At 44.4% G+C, this 19,352-nt stretch overlaps 1 protein-coding gene across 1 annotated transcript in view; it reads left to right on the top strand.

Moving 5' to 3' along the window:
- The first annotated feature begins 4,867 nt into the window (after positions 1 to 4,867).
- The window catches only part of PITRM1 (pitrilysin metallopeptidase 1), a 35,641-nt gene continuing 21,156 nt past the window's right edge, over positions 4,868 to 19,352 (top strand). Inside the window, exons 1-9 of the mRNA XM_045820370.1 lie at positions 4,868 to 4,999; positions 8,266 to 8,368; positions 13,083 to 13,189; positions 13,679 to 13,830; positions 14,321 to 14,435; positions 14,517 to 14,613; positions 15,762 to 15,922; positions 18,215 to 18,341; positions 18,600 to 18,688. Coding sequence (XP_045676326.1) covers positions 4,947 to 4,999; positions 8,266 to 8,368; positions 13,083 to 13,189; positions 13,679 to 13,830; positions 14,321 to 14,435; positions 14,517 to 14,613; positions 15,762 to 15,922; positions 18,215 to 18,341; positions 18,600 to 18,688 — 1,004 coding nt within the window. The 5' untranslated portion in view covers positions 4,868 to 4,946. The remainder of the gene's footprint in view (positions 5,000 to 8,265; positions 8,369 to 13,082; positions 13,190 to 13,678; positions 13,831 to 14,320; positions 14,436 to 14,516; positions 14,614 to 15,761; positions 15,923 to 18,214; positions 18,342 to 18,599; positions 18,689 to 19,352) is intronic.

Raw genomic sequence — 19,352 nt, 5'->3', positions numbered from 1 at the left:
TGCCATGAGTGGTGGTGGGGGGGGGTCCAAGTTAACGAGTTATTCTGAGGTCATTTTAACCTTGAGGATTTTCTACTATAGGAAGCAGAAACAAATTCAAGCCATATGCAGAAAGCACAAGTCAGGAAAGTAAAACTTTCAAGCCCATAGAAGAAACATAACTTCACTATGGCTCGGGGTAGGGGCAGAGTGATTTGAACTAGCCATTCAATTTGTTCCCCACACAATTACAAGAATTATTGACTGCCCTACGTCTAGGTGTCTGTTCTTGGCTTTCTCTGCACTTGTTTAGCCTCTTTACCTCTCTCTGTGCTAATGCACACTGTCTTATTTGTTGTAGTTTTAACACTTAATAAGTCCAAAAGTCCTGAATAATAAGATTTGTCTTCATTCCTGCTAAAATAAGTTTCCCACATTGTCCTTGTTCAAAACTGTTTTGCCTGTTTTTGACTCTTTTCTGAATCATCTGTGTTGTAGGACCACTTTGTGCTTCTAATCAGTTTGGTATTTTTGTTGGAAATGCATTGCATTTTTTTTTAGCAGCAAATCATATCTTTATCATATTGGGTTTCCTATCTATGAACATAGAATGTCTTGCCATTTATTTAGATCTTCCTGAATGTCTCTCATTAAAGTGCTATATTAGGTTCATAATTAAAATCTCATTTTGGTTCATTCCACTCAAATGGGAGTATATTTTCCCCACTCAAGTGAGAGCTTCAGCTTGCATCTGGTTTCCTTTCCCTTTACTAATTTGTGATGTGTGTGTGTGTGTGTGTGTGTGTGTGTGTGTGTGTATCACTATCTTTTTAATGTCCGAATAGTATTTAGTTATATGACAGTGTTATATTTTATTTTTTATCCTCACCTGAGGACATTTTTTCATTGCTCTTAGAGAAGGGGGAAGTGGGGAGAGAGTGTGAGAAACATAGATGTGAGAGAGAAATACTGACTGGTTGCCTCTTGTAGGCTCCCCTATCAGGGATCAAACCCGCTACCTAGACATGTGCCCTGACCAGGAATTGAACCCCACAACCTTTCAGTGTATGGGACAACACTTTAAGCAACTGAGCCACACTGGCCCAGCTGAACATGTTATTTTTTTTTAACGGAATCTTCTTCTTGGTAGACTTTTAGGTTGTTTGGTATTCCTTGTAATAAAAATTGCAGTGGGAACATCTTTATACATCATTGTGCTCTTGTGAGAATATAACTGCAGGGTAATTTTCATGAAGGGAAATTTCTAGTGAAAGAGTACATGTATTTAAAGTTTGCATTAAAAAGCCACATCTTTGTATAAATAAGTACTGAGACCAAATGGCTTAGAACAATATAACTTTTGAGGCCAGAAGTTCATGATGAAGGTGTTTCAGATTGGTTCTGTCTGAGACTGGGGAGAATGTGTTCATGCCTCTCCTCCAGCTTCCTTTGCTGCCAGCAATCCGAGGTGTACTTAGGTGTGTAGGCAAATCACCCCCACCTTTGTCTTCATGTTTAATGTGTCCAAATAGCCTTTTCATAGATACACCAGTCATATTGAATTAGGGTCCATCCTAATGACCTCATTTTAACTCAATGACCTCTGTATAAGCCCTATTTCCAAATGAGGACCTACTTGGAGGTTGTGGGGATTAAGACTCCAACATACCTCTTAGGAGAGACATAATTCAACCCACAAGACTCCAATATTCACTTGATTGCCCAAGTCCCAGTCACAATCTATTCTGACCAGTGCATACTTGCTAATCTTCCTGAAGCAATGAGTTCTATTATAACACAGGTTATGTTTTTGTAATGTAAGATATTGCAGAGAAAATTTTTTATTTCACATTGCAATTATTTGTGTTAATATAAATGGACATGATATGGGGTGGTAAAATGCTGGGTGTTCCTCGAAATGATTATTTATAAATTTTTATTTAGTAGGTGTGTGCATGCATGAGTGCGTGTTTCTGCATAGGTCAGCCAGCCATCAGTGAGATTGTATCCTGTGGGAACATACTAGTAAGTGGCAATTACTGGATTTACCAGCATCTATTCTTTAGAGAGATCAAAACAGTCTAACCTCCCACCTAGTACCTCAGTTTCCTGCACAGTCGCGGTAGGGTTAATAACACCCAGCTGTCTCCCCCAAGATCACAGAGCTGCTGTGATGAATCAGACACAATTATCACCCAATTCTCACTAAAATGAAGGTTTATGCAAGGAGTGTGTTTGTACCTGTAGCTTCTCATCATCACTGTTGTTTGTTCTGGTTCTGTTGGGTTGTCCTCTGACTAAAGAGGCACTTGGTTAACTGCAGAACCTGCTGTACTGTGGACAAGTTCTGGAAGACTTGTTGTGGCTTTCCATCAGGGGATGGACCTCTGCATTGCTGCCAGTGTTTATATGTTCAAACTGATCACACCTGGATGCTTAGCCTTCTTTCATTTTTAAAAAAAATAGTTTACTTTTATTGTATTTTTTTCCCATCATTATTCATCCCTCTTATACCCTCTTCTACCTCCACTCACCCCCTCTCCCCTGGCAATCCCCACACTGTTGTCTACAAGTCCTTTTGCCTTTATGTTTAATCCCTCCAACCCCCAACCCTCTCCCCTGCACCCACTGCCAGCACTGTCAGCCTGCTCTCTACGAATCTTTCTCTTTTTTCTTGTTCAGTTTGTTCATTAGACTTCACATATGAGTGAAATCATTTGGTGTTTGTCTTTCTCTGATTGGCTAATTTCACTTGATATAAAATTCTCCAGGTCCATCCATGCTGTCACAAAGGGTAAAGTTTTCTTCATTTTTAAGGCTGAGTAGTATTCCATTGTATAAATGTCTCATAGTTGTTTTATCCACTCATCTACTGATGGATACTTGGGCTGCTTCCAAATCTTGGCTATTGTAAATAATGTTGCAATGAACATAAGTGTGCTTATATTCTTTCAAATTTGTGTTTCAGGTTTCTTCAGATAAATTCCCAGAAGTAGAATAGTTATGTCATAAGGTAGTTGCATTTTTAATTTTGGGAGGTAGCTCCTTACTGCTTTCCACAGTGGTTGCACCAGTCTGCATTCCCACCAACAGTACAAAAGGGTTCCCCTTTCTGCCCATCCTCACCAACACTTTCTGTTTGTTGATTTGTTGATGATAGCCATTCTAAAAGGTGTGAGGTGATATCTCATTGTGGTTTTAATTTGCATTTCTCTGATGATTAGTGATGTTAAACATCTTTTCATATGTCTATTGGCCACCCATATGTCCTCTTTGGAGAAGTGTCTATTCAGTTCCTTTGCCCATTTTGTAATTGGGTATTTTGTTTATTTGGCATTGAATTTTATAAGTTCTTTATAAATTTTGGATATTAACCCCTTGTCAGATGTATCAGTGAATATGTTCTCCCATTCTGTGGGTTATAGCATAATATAGAATATCCAAAAATTAGTTGCATTTTATATGCCAATAATGAACTATCAGAAAGGGAAATTTAAAAAGCAATCCCATTCACAAATGCTTCAAAAAGAATAAAATACCTAGGAATAACTCTAACCAAGAATGTAAAATATCTGTATTTGGAAAAATTATAAGACACCAAAGAAATAAACTGAGGAAGATAAAAGTAGGTAGAAGCACATACTGTGCACAGATAGGACAAATTAACATTATTAAAACACCCATACTACCCAAAGCAATCCATAGAGTCAATGCAATTCCTATTAAGATACCAATATGTATTTCACAGAACTAGAACAAATATTCCAAAAATTTGTATGGAACTGCAAAAGACCCTGAATAGCAACAGAAATCTTGAGAAAGAATAACAAAGTTGGAGGAATCACGCTACCTAACATCAAACTATACTATAAGGTCATAATAATCAAACCAGCATGGTACAGGCATAAAACTAGATGTGTGTGTCAGTGGAACAGAAGAAAGAGCCCAGAAAAAAATACCCACACCTATTATCAACTATAATCAGCTATTAATCAGCTATAAGTTTATTAATATCTGACAGAGGAGGTAAGCATATACAATGGACTAAAGATAGTTTATTCAATAAATGGTATTGGGAAAATTAGACAGATATGTGCAGAAAAATGAAACTAGACCACCTTCTTAGGCAACACACAAGAATAAAGTCAAAATGGATTAAAGATTTAAATGTTAGACTCCAAACCACCAAACTCCTACAAGAAAACATAGGCAGTAAAATCTTAAACATTGTTCTTAGCAATATTTTTTCTGTTATTTCTCAGGCAAGGGAAACAAAAGAAAAAATATATGGAGCTACATCAAACTAAAAAGTTTGTGCACAGCAAAGGAAACCATCAACAAAATAAATAGCCGCCTTTCTTTACAGCCTTGAAAAAGGTGCAGGAAGATTTTAGTCCATTTATAGTCGTAGGTCAGTAGAAGAAATGAGGGAGACAGGGAGAGGAGGCCAAAGCTCTGAGGTGAAGTCACAAGTGGGTGCCGCCTTCTGACAAGTGACCCCCACAGCAGTGTCCACGTGTGGTTAATCCCTGATGCCCCTCCCAACCCACAACAGCAGTGCAAGCCCACCTAGTCATTCTCTGCCTTCCTTAAGCGTCTTTGTCTCTGCAGGGTTTGAGGAGGACTCGTGGGTATTTTGAAAATCTTAGAAATCATGTGTGTTTTCTTATCAGAGCAATGCAGGTGGGGGGGGGGAGTGAGTTAATATCCCTCACCTAAGCAACCCCAGTTCCTTATTTACGAAACCCTTTCCCTTCATCCACCCAGGCCCGCCCTCAACGCACAGGCCCGCCCCTCACCCACACAGGCCCGCCCCTCGCCAGCACAGGCCCGCCCCTCCACCGCCTCTTTCTGCCAGCCTGTTCGTGAGGGCGTCGCTCCCAAGTGCCAACCAATGAGATCGCGGCCGGCTCAGTGCGTAGGGATAAATAGGTCGTAGCGCTGGACTAACACGCTAGTCACACGCCATGTGGCGTTGCACCGGACAAATACCGGTTGCTTTGCGGCAGCTGAACTGCGGGTGAGATGCGGGCCAAAGGAAAGAAGGCGAGGAGGTGGAGAAGAGGGGCTGGGCACTGGGAAGCTGGAAGGCCGCGGACGCTAGCCTGGCGGCGGGGAAGGGGCGGGAGTCTTCAAGGTCTTGTTCGGGCAGGAGGTGTTGCATCACAGCTTTCTGCTCTGGGGACTCGCTCACCCTTGTACCCTCGCCTGGGACTTTTGTACCCCGAGACCCCTCTTCTGGGGCTGCTCTATTCTGAGATCCCTTGCTTGGGGCTCGAGGACTCCTAGATCCTGCCTCTTGGGGCTTCCATACCCCGAGACCTTGCGCCTGGGGCTTCTGTATCCCGGGACCCTTTGCGTGGGCTCTCGTATCCTGAAGCCCCTCTCCTGGGGCTCCCGTTTCTTGAGGCTCCTCTTCTGTGGCTCTCACATCCCAAAACCCCTCTAACCCCGAGACTACTTTCCCGGGGTTCTAGTGCCCTGAGACCCCTCACCGGGGGCTCCTGCACTTTTAGACCTCTCTCCTGGGGCTCCCTCCTGGACTTCTAGACTCCTCGACTGGCTGGGGCTCTTGTACCCCGAGGCTTCTTGCTGTGGGGGCCATTACCCCTAGACCTCTCATCTGGGGGTCCTGGACTCTAAGAGCCTGAAAACCGTTTCACGGCCTGGGTAACAGATCCTCTTAGCCTCTCCTGATGGGAGTGCAGCCCTCTCCAAAGGCCTCCCTTACCCAGTGCCCTACCCCCCTGTCCCCCCCCCACCCCCACCAAAGGGATCTTGTCCAGGAACCAGGGTTAGGGTCATGCAGCGAGCGAGATAAGTCATGGAGTAAAGCAGGGCCAAGGCCCATGGAGCTATCCCGTGACCTCCTTTCTCTCTGGGAATTCAGAGTGGGATTGTCACTGATGTGGCTTTTAATACATGTGATAAAAGTAACTGATAGTTTATGGGTCTCATTAATATGTTTGCCTCCCTTTTTTGTGGGTGGAGAGTCCTTAAGAGACCTGAGGTTTCCACGGAAGTACTTGAATTTAAACTGCTGTGTTTATAAAATTGTAGCCTCCAGGATTTGAACTTTTCAAAATGACCATATTTGTGGGGAAAGATTACATTTAGTTTTCAACTGTGAATAAGTATCATGCCATATGCGTTTGTAAAGTGTAACATTTTACTTATTTAAAAAGCCTAAGTTGCATGCTAATTCACAAAACCTTACTTAATTTATGGTGCTGTTAGCCTAAGAAGGGAATGTGTGTTGGGATACCCTCATGGTGTTGGGGCATTGTTCATTTGTGTAGCCAGGTACCAGAAAGTGGTATGGGGGAGAGCCCATGTTGCCTCTGACCGTTCATACACTAGCTGTTCATACACGTGGCTGTTTTGCTTTTCATGGTTGGGTTCCTTTTTTAAAAAATATATGTTTTATTGATTATGCTCTCACAGTTGTCCCATGCGCTCCCCCTTTATTCCCCTCTGTCCTGCACCCTCCCACCAGTATTCCTCCACACCTTAGTTCATGTCCATGGGTCATACATGTAAGTTCTTTGGCTTCTCCATTTACTATACTATTCTTAACCTCCCTTGTCTATTTTCTACCTACCATCTATGCTTCTTATTCCCTGTACCTTTTCCCTGTTCTCCCCCCTCCACCTCCCTGCTGATAACCCTCTCCTGGTTGTGTTCTTGATGATAAGTAACTTCTTAAAATATCCCACAGTTTAGAATTTGCTTAATCAGTAAGGAAAATGTTGGTTGATTATAGCAATCTCCATAGTATTGCCTGAGTGTTTCCCTTCTGTACATATCTTTAAAAAAATATTTTTGAGAGACATGTTAATGTAGAAAATCCTATAAAACATGTAATACAGCTGAGAGAAATTTTATTTAAAAATAAGTTGTATCACCATTACCCAGTTTAAGATTACCCCTAATTGGTCATAATATTCCTTACCTCTTAGATGTAATCTCTCCCCTGGCTTACAGAACTTACCTCCTTGCTCTCCTTTATAGTTTTACCATCTATATACATGCCTACAATACAGTGGTACCTGTTTGAAATAATACTGTTTATCATTTGTATCCTTTATTAATTTATTCATTTATTTTTTGCTTCAGCGTTGCCTTACCCACATCTTTGTTACATGTAGTTGTAGTCCCTTTATTCTTATGGCAGAGTTTATTGATTGAATGGTGTCTATTGGTGGACTCTGAGGAATGGTACCAGCCTTGTGTATGTGTGCTGTTGCTCTGGTACTGGTTTCCACGACATTTACAGGTTTCCCCTGTGGTCCTAAATTAGAACGTTCCCATGAAACTTTTCCTAAGCCAAAATGGTATAAAACAAAAAGCAATTTTTTAACAGTCCCAAACCCCCCAAATAACCTATCAAATCATACCAGTTAAGGCATAAAGCCCAAAATAGCACTAACATATAGTAAAAGCCAGAAGGCACAGAATAAGTTGAGGCACAGTATAGATGCTCACAGATCCAGTGCAGAGCTTGGGTAGCTTGATGCTGAGATGCTGAGTGTGGTTCCCCAGGAAGGAGCTTGGTGGAGCCACTCTCCCTGCTCTCTGGGTGCATGCTGCCTCTGTAATGGCTCCCAAGAAACAAATGCAGGATGCTGTTTCTGATTTTAGCCTTAAAAAACCATGAAAATCCCTTTGAGATTTCTTTTGGTTGGTGAAACAGATCCTAATGTAGGTCTTTCCTAAAGTGAAGTTACAAGATCCTTCTGCTAGAGGGTGGATTTTAAAAAGCATGGATTACCTGTACGTCTGGGTGAGTGAACTGCGGTCCAAGTAATGCCAAATGCTGTTCCACAGTCACTGTTCCAGTTTTCACTCCCAGGAGCAGTGTGTGAGTTTCTGGTAATCCTCAGCTTCCTAATTTTCACCACTTATTAGGTGTATAATGGGACTTCACTGTAATATGAATTCATTGAGATACTGTGATGGAAAAAACCATTTTGACATGAGTTTTTAAAATACAACTAAGGGAAATTGGTGTCATAATTGTATTATAGTTATTTATGAACCTGTACAAATAAAGGTTTTCAATGTTTAATTATTAGTTGATGCTATGAAGCTTAAGCTGAGTTGAAATAAAAGGTCATTCACATTGAAAAAACTTTGGTAGAAATTAGTTTTCTGGAATGTCATTGGAAGATGAGAGTTTAATTGGAATTATCGCTATTACGTGACAGTATTTTTCTTATGTTGCTGAACTACATGAGCCGAATGTCCTGCAAGACCTCTAACTTTGATGACTTTCTGTGGCTGTAGCAGTGCCAACGGCAGAGCATGGAGATGTGGAAGCACCAAAGCCTGTGAGCGGGCGCTGCAGCACAGGGTCGGAGAGAAGATCCACGGATTCACTGTGAGCCAGGTAAGGTCTGTCCTGACATCTTCAGTGAGAGACTGTGAGGACCTTTGGAGTGGATCCCTGCTCTGTTTTTATCTTTGTACTCTGGGCCCTGATGTCCTTCTGCTTCACAGTAGCTGCTCAAGTGTGTGGAGTTAGCAAATGAAAGGACTTTCTCAGTACAGCTTCCCAATCCTTCCTCGGAACTCTTTCAGATTTTAGACAGTCAATCAAACTCCTTAGTGTTTCTGCACCCTGACACCTGACAGTCCACAATGAGTGTGACACATAAAGACTCTGGATGTCCCACACCCATTCAGGTCAGGTTTTACCATCAAATGAGTTTGCTACAAACTTAGCAAAATCTTTCTGGTTTTGAGCCATTTGGGCTTCCGAATTATGGAAAAGAGAGTATGGTCCTATGTTTACTTCAGTCTTTGTTAAAATGGATTTTAGTTTTGTTTTTGTCTTGCTTAAACTTTCACATTGTTTTTTCTTTAATGCAATTAATTGAGAAATCTGTGCTGCCCATAATTGCCTGGCTGTTGGCTTCCTGCTGTGCTTGACGTGCTGACACGTATGGAGCCAAGCAGCTCACAGTCCAGAGGTCTCCTGCTGTCGGAATACAGGAATAGTGTGAGGAACTTCACGGCAGAAGTGCAGGGGGAGCAAAAGGAAGACAGGAGGAGAGGGTGGCTACTCTGTGGCAGGATAGGGGAGGTTCCTGGAGAAGGAGGTGTTGTAGAGAAGGTGGCAGTGAAGTTCAGGATAGCCACCACCTCTCTCCGAGGCAACGCAGCAGTGCTGGGGGCTGCCTCAAGGCCGGGGCCTAGAACAGCAGGTCAAGACAGGGTGAGCCCCAGAGGCCATGCAAAGGGATGAGGATCTCTAATACAGTGTGGTAATGAGCGCCTTATTCAGAGGAGTGGATTCTTTTATTTTTCAAGGGGCCATCCCCAGTTTTATTGAGAAATAATTGACATCTAACACTGTATAAGTTTAAGGCATACAGTATGGTGGTTTGTTTGATTTACATGTGCTGTGAAGTCATTGTAACGATAGGTTCAACTAATGCCTATCTTCTATTATTCAGGTTTTATGGAAGCTATGATAAACTGTGATCATCCTTGTTTGAGAAATAGTTACCATGAAAGTTGTGATGAGGCAGACATCTCTCTGTAGTACTGATTTTAACACACTGATCATCTTTTATGAAGTATAATAAGTTTGGAGATGTAAGCAATCTAATAGCTGTAAATTACAGCTCAGCACTGAGGTGGATCCTGGCCAGCAGGATCTGTGTATGTTGTGGCTGCTAGAGAACAAATACATACGGACAACGGAAGTCCTGGTGAGAAAAAGGGACGGCATGGCCACTCTCTAAGAGAGAGAGGGTGAGAGGGCCCCAGCCTCTGCTGCACAAGCTTTTATTGCTTCTCTGGGTACATCACACAGAAGGTAGTCCTCATTTACTATGCACAGGGTCACTGCAGGGGACTACCTTTTACAGGTAACAAAGGAAAGAATGTTGCTAATTCAAAGAGAAGGATGTTGTAGACCAAGGGGAAAAGTGGTTGAACCAGTCACAGTCCATACTTGGGAGGTTTAGCTCAGATTTTAGGAAGTTGCAGTAAGCACTTGTTGCCTCAATTCAGGGTGAGGGAGTTTTAGCAAAAGCGAACCTCATAGCAGGCTAGGTACAATGCAGGCCTGATTCCCCACAGGAAAACCTCTCCGTGGGTGTGGTCCTGTGTGCCACTCGCATTCCACTGGTTGTTCCACGTGAGTGCTGAGCTACATTTCCATGCCACTTGAAGTGGTTCCGTACACAGCACCCCTCCCCCCAGCTCTAACCTCTGCCCCCCCCAGTAACTTGCTGTAGTCAGTGTGGACAAGCCACTTCCATGGCCTCTGAAAAGTGGGGATGATAGCAGTCTGGTGGTCAGTGACACAGTGGGTATTGTGATTGAAGGGGAGAGGCCCTGGCAAAGTTAGGCAAGAAGCCAACTCCTTCAGTACTGAGCCTGTGGAGATTTCATGAAGGCTGACGCAGAAAGAGATGGCCACCTTCAGAGAGAGTGTGTTCCTTTTCATTGTGTCACAGGTGGGCACAGGTAACCAGGTTCTTAGTGATTGGGACAAAGAATTGAACCGAACACCCAGAGTTAATATAAGAGAACACGGGAGCAGGCCAACTCCAGGCAGAGACTGACCTCATGGGCTGGAGGGACTTTATTCTTATAGGGCAGATCCTTCCTGGCTAGTTTTGGTGGGCTTTTACTGAGTATATACAAGTAGTTGTGTTACTTTAAAGCTACTGTGCATGTGGTTTCCCATGATCCTCCCCGATTGGCCACCAGGGAAGAGGGTCCCACAATGCTACAGAATTGACCCCCGTTTCTCCTGGGGTCCCCCTGTACTAGGTTTACCTTTCCCTAAGCCAGAGAATTATAGCTTTCCATGTTAGAGATTGGTGAAAAGTAAAGGAATTATTTATTCAAATTATACAGACTAAAAGTAATGACTTAATGTTTTTGTCAAAATCCCAAAGTCCCTTAAAACATCCACAAACACACACAGTCCTTCCCTCCCCTCTTTGCCCAATCTGGGGTACCTATCTCAGGGAAAGAAATAGAAGTCCGTGGCTTAGGCAGTTCTCGGTTCTTCCTAGTAATTTGTGCTCAGCTGGCAGGCCTTCCTTAGTTCCCAGCACCATTGGTTGTGTTGCCAGGATCTCCAGCTAAAGTGGCGAGGTGATTCTTCTCATGGCTGGGTTGGGGGGTGATCCCCCTTTCTGGGAGAGTAATGGCAGCAGCGGCAGCAGCTGCACCAAGAGGGCTAGTGTGGAGCTCATCGTGTCCTGGCCAGAGCAGGTAGCGGCGAGGTTGGCTGAGCCCCAGCGGTGAGAGCGCGGGCGCAGCCCGCGGAGGACTGGCGGTGGCTGCAGTGGCAGAATGGTGACCCGGTGCTCCCCAGTCACTTACTGGTGGCCCCTTCTCCAGGCCGCTGCTGCAGAGCTGGCTGGGGCTTGGAGCCAGGCAGTAGAGGAGCTGCAGGCGGCTGCAGCTGCAAGAGTCCCCACTCTGTGAAAGCCGCATGGTTCTCTTTTCAATGGCCGCCAAGTCTGGGTTTTAAATCCTTGTGCCAATCTTCCTCTGCAGCCCCATTTCCGATTCCTCCCACACTCGGCCTCACATGCCAGAACTCTCAAAGCCTTCCAGCTTTACTGGGTTGCCATTGTAGGTCTGGGCAGGTGGTTACAGGCGCTGTAACTAGGGGGAGTTGCCTCCCAGGCACTGTAACCAGGGAAAGTTACTTCCATATCCCTGGCCAGAGCTATTTAACATATCTATGTAGCCAGCCAAAGGCCATAGATATGGTAAAAGACCACACCAGAGGATAGCTGCAAGGCTGTTGCTATGGGAAACAGCTCTCAATGACCCTGCTCCATTTGTCCCTTCCCCCAACCCACACCTGGGGTGGGGGGTGAGGACATCCTATATATTTTTCTAATATTTCCTGGACATCTTGAGTTCTGAACCCCATTACAAATCCTTCTTTGGGGGACCCTTTGGCTGCACCCTCCTACAATTGTACCATCCTGGACCCTCTCCCTTACCCTCTCCCCTATTAGGAACAAGTAACTGGTGATGTTCCCAGCTCAGCACTGGGAACTTCTCATAAACTAGGTGAGGCCAAGCCTAGTCCCCAGGCATCCTAGCTGCCCCAGGCTAAGGCCCACTTCAACATTTTCCTCTTGGGGATGTTCTTGTGATTATGCTGGGGTCCTTGGCTTCCCCAAGATAGAAACTGAGAGAAAGCGCCAGAGAAATTTCCAGATAGATTTTATTAAGCTTATGCTTGAGCACAGAGAGGCAGCGCAGAAGGAATGTCCTCTGAATTGGCTCTGGGGCTGGCTCTGCTTGGCTGCTCTTGTAAACCGGGGACAAAGTGGGTTTGCGTGAAAAATCTGGCTTTTTTGGAAGAAAAGCTGACTTGTAGAATTTTCCAGTCAAGACTTCTTCCTTTTATCAGGCTGTGTGGCAGCTCTCTCCATGCCTGCACTGTAGGGGCAAACTGCGCATTAACGCCACCCTAGGAAGCTTGTGTACATGTCCAACCTTGATCACCTGGGCACGTGCCTCAGCAGTTTAAGCAGACAGTTAGAAGGGAGATAAAATCAGCTGCCTCTGAGACCTGAGTAGGAAGTGGAGGGATGATGACATATTTGTGGTCAGCTTATCCCAAATTACTTCCGACCCCCTGACTTTAACTTGGCTTCCCGGCCACCGGGTATATTCTACTCTTGGACCCAGTCCCTGTGCCAGTCATTCTGACATCCCGAGGGAAGCCCTCATTCCTCGGGGGCTCTGGTGTGACAGAATGGTGTGAAGGAGCTACAGGAGAGGAGCTCTTGCTCCGAGCCTCCGTGTTCTCATCTTTAACAGGGGCGAGAACACCTCCTCACCGGGTAACCATGAACTGTTTAGAAAATGCCTGGCAAATACTAAGCATTCTGAAAAGGTAAGGAGTGTATTATTGTCAGCATAGCTCTTACTTTCCTCGTTTGTAAGATTCAGGTTTGGACAAGGTGGTTCCTGATGTGCCTTCAGCACCTACGTGCCAATGTTCCGAAATCGTCCTACTTGAAGGCAGACCATCCCTCAGTGGATTTAACGTAACCATTCTGAATGCCTTTCCCATTGAGTTTAGCCTCACATTCCTGTTGTTGATTCAGGTAACATCTGTCCCTGAACTGTTCCTGACCGCCGTGAAGCTCAGCCATGACAAAACAGGAGCAAAATATTTGCACCTGGCCCGAGAAGACACGAATAACCTGTTCAGGTGAGCAGACACCATGCGAGCACATTCTTGCATGTTTCTCCTTACAGCAAGGGTCAAACTCATTTTCATCAGGGGCCACATCAGCCTCATGGTTGCCTTCAAAGGGCCGAATGCAATGTCAATTCCTTAACAGCTAAGGAGTAATTACATTTACACAGTCCTAAAATTATTTCGGCCCTTTGAAGGAACTGCGAGGCTGATGTGGCCCCTGGTGAAAATGAGTTTCACACCCCTGCCTTAGAGCATTGCCATAGTTTAAAGTAATGGTACTGACACTGCCCTGAAAAGACAAGGAAAAGATTAAGTGAGTTTAAGTTCTCAGGGACATAAAGTTTACAGTTGCAGTCAGTGATTCTACACACTACAGTTGACAAACATTTCCATGAGGGATACTGTGTTAAAATGATGAATTCCGAGGTGGCGGCACGGTCAGCGGCTGTCGGGCGGTGTGCACTTACATGCCCTGTCGTGGCTCTCTTCTGCCCGCAGCGTGCAGTTTCGCACCACCCCCACGGACAGCACTGGGGTCCCACACGTCCTCGAGCACACGGTCCTGTGTGGCTCACAGAAATACCCATGCAGAGACCCCTTCTTCAAAATGCTGAACAGGTCGCTGTCCACCTTTATGAACGCCTTCACAGGTAAGACCAACGTTCTGGCCCGAAACTGCGGTTGGGCCCATTTCTAAGATGAGCGGGGAAGTCAGGCCCTGGAGGTGAGAATAGATATCATGCTCAGTTCTAGTTGAAGGGTGTCAGAAATTTAATCCTTTAGGAGAGCAGTATTGTGATTGGATTATAAAAATGGGAATTTTAGGAAAAAGGCATCTGAGGTTTTTCTGGAAAAGGTCAGAACAGGGTATTTTTTTTATGGAACATAGCTATACACTTCAACCTTTGTGGCATTATGTCATGTTGATGGTTGTGGTGTTGAGTTTTCATTTTGGGGAACAGAGTGAATAGGCTGATGGTGTGCACAGAAGTGCTGTTACAAGTGCAGTTAAAGAGCAAATTCAGTGGGCGTCCTCACAGACAAGCTGCCGTTCTAAGCCTGTGAGGTGGTATTTGGTGCTGGACCATGGTTCCCATGAAAATCTGATGTATTACAATCCTCCCTTTCATTTACACTCAGCTAGTGACTATACCATGTACCCGTTTTCCACACAAAACCCCAAGGACTTCCAGAACCTCCTCTCTGTGTATTTGGATGCGGCCTTTTTCCCGTGCTTGCGAGAACTTGACTTCTGGTACGTAATGACTGACTGATTGTAGACTTTTCAGTATCAGAGGCACTATCATCGTGTAATTAATTGTTCACCATTTTTTAGGCAGGAGGGCTGGCGACTGGAACACGAGAATCCCCATGACCCGCAGACAGCCTTGGTTTTCAAAGGGGTTGTCTTCAATGAGATGAAAGGAGCATTTGTGAGTTTTTTCCTTCTTACGTTAAAATTATCGTACTCTGTAAAACATTGCAATATAAGTAGGTTTGGAAGGTGGTTGACATTCTGTTATGTCGCTTAATATTCTCATTGTGTGGGATTTATTAAATTAGCTGGGAGCCCAGCTCCCAGTCATCCTAGACCCCACTCTTGCAGAGCAGTTCTGTGTGCTGGGGACCCCGAGTGTGGTCTGCTCGGGGTCTGTGAGAGAAGAACCCTTTTCACGGCAGCACTAAAACGTCCACCCTCATTCCTACTGAGCATGCAGTGGGCTTTTCCAAGGCCGTGTTACATGGTGTGTGATGTCAGCACAGAAGCAGACATAGAAGCCAGCTGTCTCTTATGAAGCCACATGTTAAAGAGAATTGTAAAATATCTAAAACAGTGTCAATTTTCTCAATAATTTTTTTTGTTATGAAAAGTATTTTTAAGAACATACTGGTTAACATGTAATGATGGCTTAAGTTAGTGAATGAATAAGTAGTTTTACGAGTTTTCAGTTTTCATTTCTAATATAGAAAAGTTATACACACACTCCCCTACGTGGTCAAGAAATGCACATCACCAGAAGCTCTTTGGGAGCTTGTGAATGTTTGTTTGGGAGTATGAGGGGTCAGAGGCCAGACAGTTTGAGAGTCCCTATCCTGGGCCTTGTCCTCCCAGCCCCCTGACTTTGGAGCCCTTCCCCCTTGCCGGCTGCTCCTGCAGCTGGCAGCTGTTTCTCATCTTCAGTCCTCGGTTTGGGCATTGTTTCCTCTGAGCACCTTAAAACTCAAGTTAGTGTAACCACTTTCCTTCTGGATGCCCGTGGGACTGCACCTCCCACACAGCTCGTGGGCAGAGGGAGCTTAGGACATCTGTCCCTCAGCCCTCGCTGTGCATTTGTTCGTCACCAAGTGCACACGGCAACATGGATGAGCCTCCTGAGAGAGCTGGTCCCTCAGTCCTGTGCACAGATCATGAGTGGACTGAGTGCTTTGTTAAACAATGTCAGTGTGGGTGCCCTTGTCTACCATTGGGAAAGTTTTACTCGCAAGGTGTTAGAGGTATATGCTCCCAGAATGTGATTAACTTGCTGTGTTGTAATAATGTGTGTTATGTTAAGTATATGTATATTTTTTTAACTTGAAGACAGACAACGAGAGGCTATATGCACAGCACCTTCAGAACCGACTCCTTCCTGACCACACGTATGCGGTGATCTCTGGTGGTGATCCGTTGTGCATCCCAGACCTCACATGGGAGCAGCTGAAACAGTTCCATGCTACACATTATCACCCCAGCAATGCCAGGTGAGGTTTTGTCTTTAAAGTTTGGTGGTGGCTTGGTTAGGAGTTGGCTTGTTTGTATATTCTTACACTAAATGATAAGCTTTTCTCACATTTAGCAAGGAGATGTTTGCTTAAGAACCATTTGAATTTAGACAGGCTCCTTCCCATCATAGATTGCCTGCCTTTTACTTGGATGCTCAGTCCGAGAGTCAGTAGCAATCACTCTTCCCCGCCAGCACAGTGGTGACAGCACACCCTGGAGGAGGGCCTGGGCCCCAAAGTGCTCCAAGAATGGTGGCTGCAGGTGTATTAAACCTTGGGTACCTGTTGGTTGATAAATTGCTTGTTTCAGAGAACACGACAAAGAAAACACTAATGTAAAGCCAATTTGCAAGATTAAGTATAAAAACATTTAAATTTTAATTGTGAAAATTTTTGTGCATACAAAAAAATACTGTAATAATGATTTTTTCATGCACTTATCACATGGATATTTTCTTTACCAACTTAATTTTAAGGAAATTACAGATATGAGGGTTTACCCCCAATACATGTATGTATGACCCTAAAATATAAGGATGTTTTCTTACATAAGATAATACTATTTTCATATTTAAGGAAATAAAAAGACTTGCTTAAAGCCTCCTACCAGTTACCCCAAATCAGACTTTCCAGTTGTCCCCGAAATTTGTGGCCTGTGTGAGGCACACAAATTGCCTTTTGTTAGTGTGGCTCTTAAGTGCCCTTTAGTGGAGGACAGTGTCCTGACTCGTTTTCATAGAAGTTGAAGAGAGTAGGCAGCTTGCCTCTGGATTTTGTCACCTTCTGGGATGCATGATTGCCACCCTGTGGCACTGGTGGACATATTCCTGTGTTTCCTGAGAGCTGGACTTGGCTACAAGGACTGGGTTCACCTCACAGGTGATGCCTGCATGCATACCTGCCACATCAGACGTCTCAGACCTGCTTACCCCGTGGGGAGGCTGCACATCAAAGCTGGTTCGCAGGCTCCCACAGTGATGGCGACCCCTCCACCGTAAAGATGTGTACTGACAGACACGGTGCCAGGACAGTAATCTGGCACCTTGTGGACACTGAGTTCCTTTTCACCCGTTCGTTGTTCTGCTACTAGTGGGTGACTGTTGCCTGGAGCACTTCCTTCAGCAGAGTTAGCAAAGTTTGCTAACGAGCTCTTCTACGTGAATTAGCTGGGCTCCTGTGAAGAAGAGCTTTCCCCACCCGCAGGGCCGGGGGCCGCCCTGAGGACAGGATTTTGTGGCAAAGGCAGGGTGCCTGCTTCCCTTGGCTGTCCAGTTTAGGGGGAACACGGTGGCAGTCGCTCCTCCAATGAAAATACACTTTTCTTTTTAGCTTTGTTTGGTTTGTTTGATTTTTTAAAACCATATAGCCTCATACACATTTTTTAACTTGTATATATTGATATATGTATCTGAGATGAGAGACCAAATGGATTTTTAAAATTTTTTATGCTCATGTTGTGCCAACTATGGCCCAAGGGAGCTCCCTCAGGCTTATTCCGTCTTTTGGACAAACTTTAGTCTTTGGTAGCTTCTTTGTTTTCTGTCCTCCCACTCAAAATCCAGGTTCCCACTGCTCCAGGTGAGCAGGTGGTCATTTCCCAAGGTGCTCTGTGACTGACGGGGACATGCAGTGACAGGCCCGTGTCTGCACAGCCCCAGGGTGCCCACTGCTTCTGGGCATCGCTTTCTAAACCTCGCAGACATTGTTTAGGGACGCTGAAAACACTCATTCTCAAGCTTTTAGCCATAGCTCAAACATCATTATGTTAGAGAAGATCAACTCTGTCATTGTCACTCTTTTCCCCCGGCTGAAAAATGTGTTGGTTTCAAAACACGTGTAACCTGAAATTTATAACCTAAAATAGAACTTCATGAGATTCTTTGTCTTTCAGTCTTAGATGGATTATTGTGTCACTGTGACCAAGGTCACAGAGCAGCTTAACATGTAGTTTATTTGTGTCTCATTGCACCTTCATAACAGATTTAAAATAAAGAGAAACTATTGCCAAATTCACACTTAATTAATTCAGTCTGTACAACTTGTGTTTGTTTGAACCACCTATCTTATAAAAAGAGCAAAAGCTTCTGTTTAGTGTTTATAGTTAAACTAAGTGAAAAAAAATGTATTCCTATGAAGTTCATTTCCACTTGGAAGCTGGCTTGTCATCAGCTGCTACATATATGCATACACTCTGCTTATACAAAAAGCCATCTGTATTGATTTCTAATTTTTTAAACTAAAAGAGAATAATCTATTCTGTCAAATTTTTAGGTTCTTCACTTATGGCAATTTTCCACTAGAACAGCATCTGAAACAAATTCAAGAAGAAGCTCTGAGTAAATTTCAGAAAATTGAGCCAAGCACTGCAGTGCCGGCTCAGAAGCCTTGGGATGAGCCGGTGAGTGCCGTGCAGAGGATAATCAGCGTTTTACCAACCTATTAATGTGTGTGTTAATAAGAGGATTTTAAAAGTGGTTGTGAGCTGTGCTGTATGTGTAAGATTTTCTCAAGCCTAAAGATGGTTATTTGTTTGAAAAGAAAGTTATTTTGGTGAAAAGCTTTTCTTGGACCATTTTATTTGTGTAGATAATCTGTAGTGGTTTAAACCCCTTCATTCATACGCTGTGCCTACTTCACACATCACGTGGTTTTACAGAGGGAGTTTCAGATCACCTGCGCCCCTGACTCTCTGGCCGCAAATGCCTCTAAACAAATGACCGTCAGTGTCAGCTTCCTCTTACCAGAGTAAGTGTCCGTGTGAAGGTGGGGAAATGCAGGCAAGCAGGGTGTGGTGATCGCTCCAGTCGGGTGTGAGTGGGCAGGTGGTTAGGATTCAGTATTACAGCAGGTGTTGGATGTCTGCAGAGTTTTTAACATCTGGGATAGTATGAGGGGAAATCACTCTGGGTAGCCATTCAGAAGAAAAGTAACTTATTCCTCCCTGCATTTTAAAGCTCATTCCTAGAGAAAAAACTGTGTCAGAGCAGTAGGTGTTACCACTGGGGTCACGGGTGCCTCTAAGTATGAGCACAGCACGGTGAGCACTGCCTCAGAAAAACATGTGGCCCACACAGCTCCATGTAATTGTCGAGAGCTGGACACCTGGAGGGAGAGTGGGTAGGAAGGAACCCTGGCGCACTGCATCCCTGAGGGCTATCTGCCCTCAAAAGCTGCATGGCTGACTGCGGTGCCCCATCTCCTCACTGCTTCTTGTCTTCTGCGTTGAATGACAGCGTGGTTAGAACTGAAGTCCTATGTCGGAGTGCTTGGCACTCTCTCCTGCGATAGCATTTGATGTGCAGCTAAGCTGACTCTATGGTCTGGGACTCCCAAAAAAGCCCCAGTGTAGAAGAACTTCGAAAATAAAATTTAAAAAAAACCTCTTTTGCTGATATAACTATTAAAATAG

This window comes from Phyllostomus hastatus, unplaced genomic scaffold (genome assembly GCF_019186645.2).
Source record: "Phyllostomus hastatus isolate PE091 unplaced genomic scaffold, TTU_PhHast_1.1 phas_scaffold_39, whole genome shotgun sequence".
In the NCBI taxonomy this organism is placed as follows: domain Eukaryota; kingdom Metazoa; phylum Chordata; class Mammalia; order Chiroptera; family Phyllostomidae; genus Phyllostomus; species Phyllostomus hastatus.
Note: the sequence above shows the minus strand (reverse complement) of the source record. Positions and strands in the feature narration are given on the sequence as shown.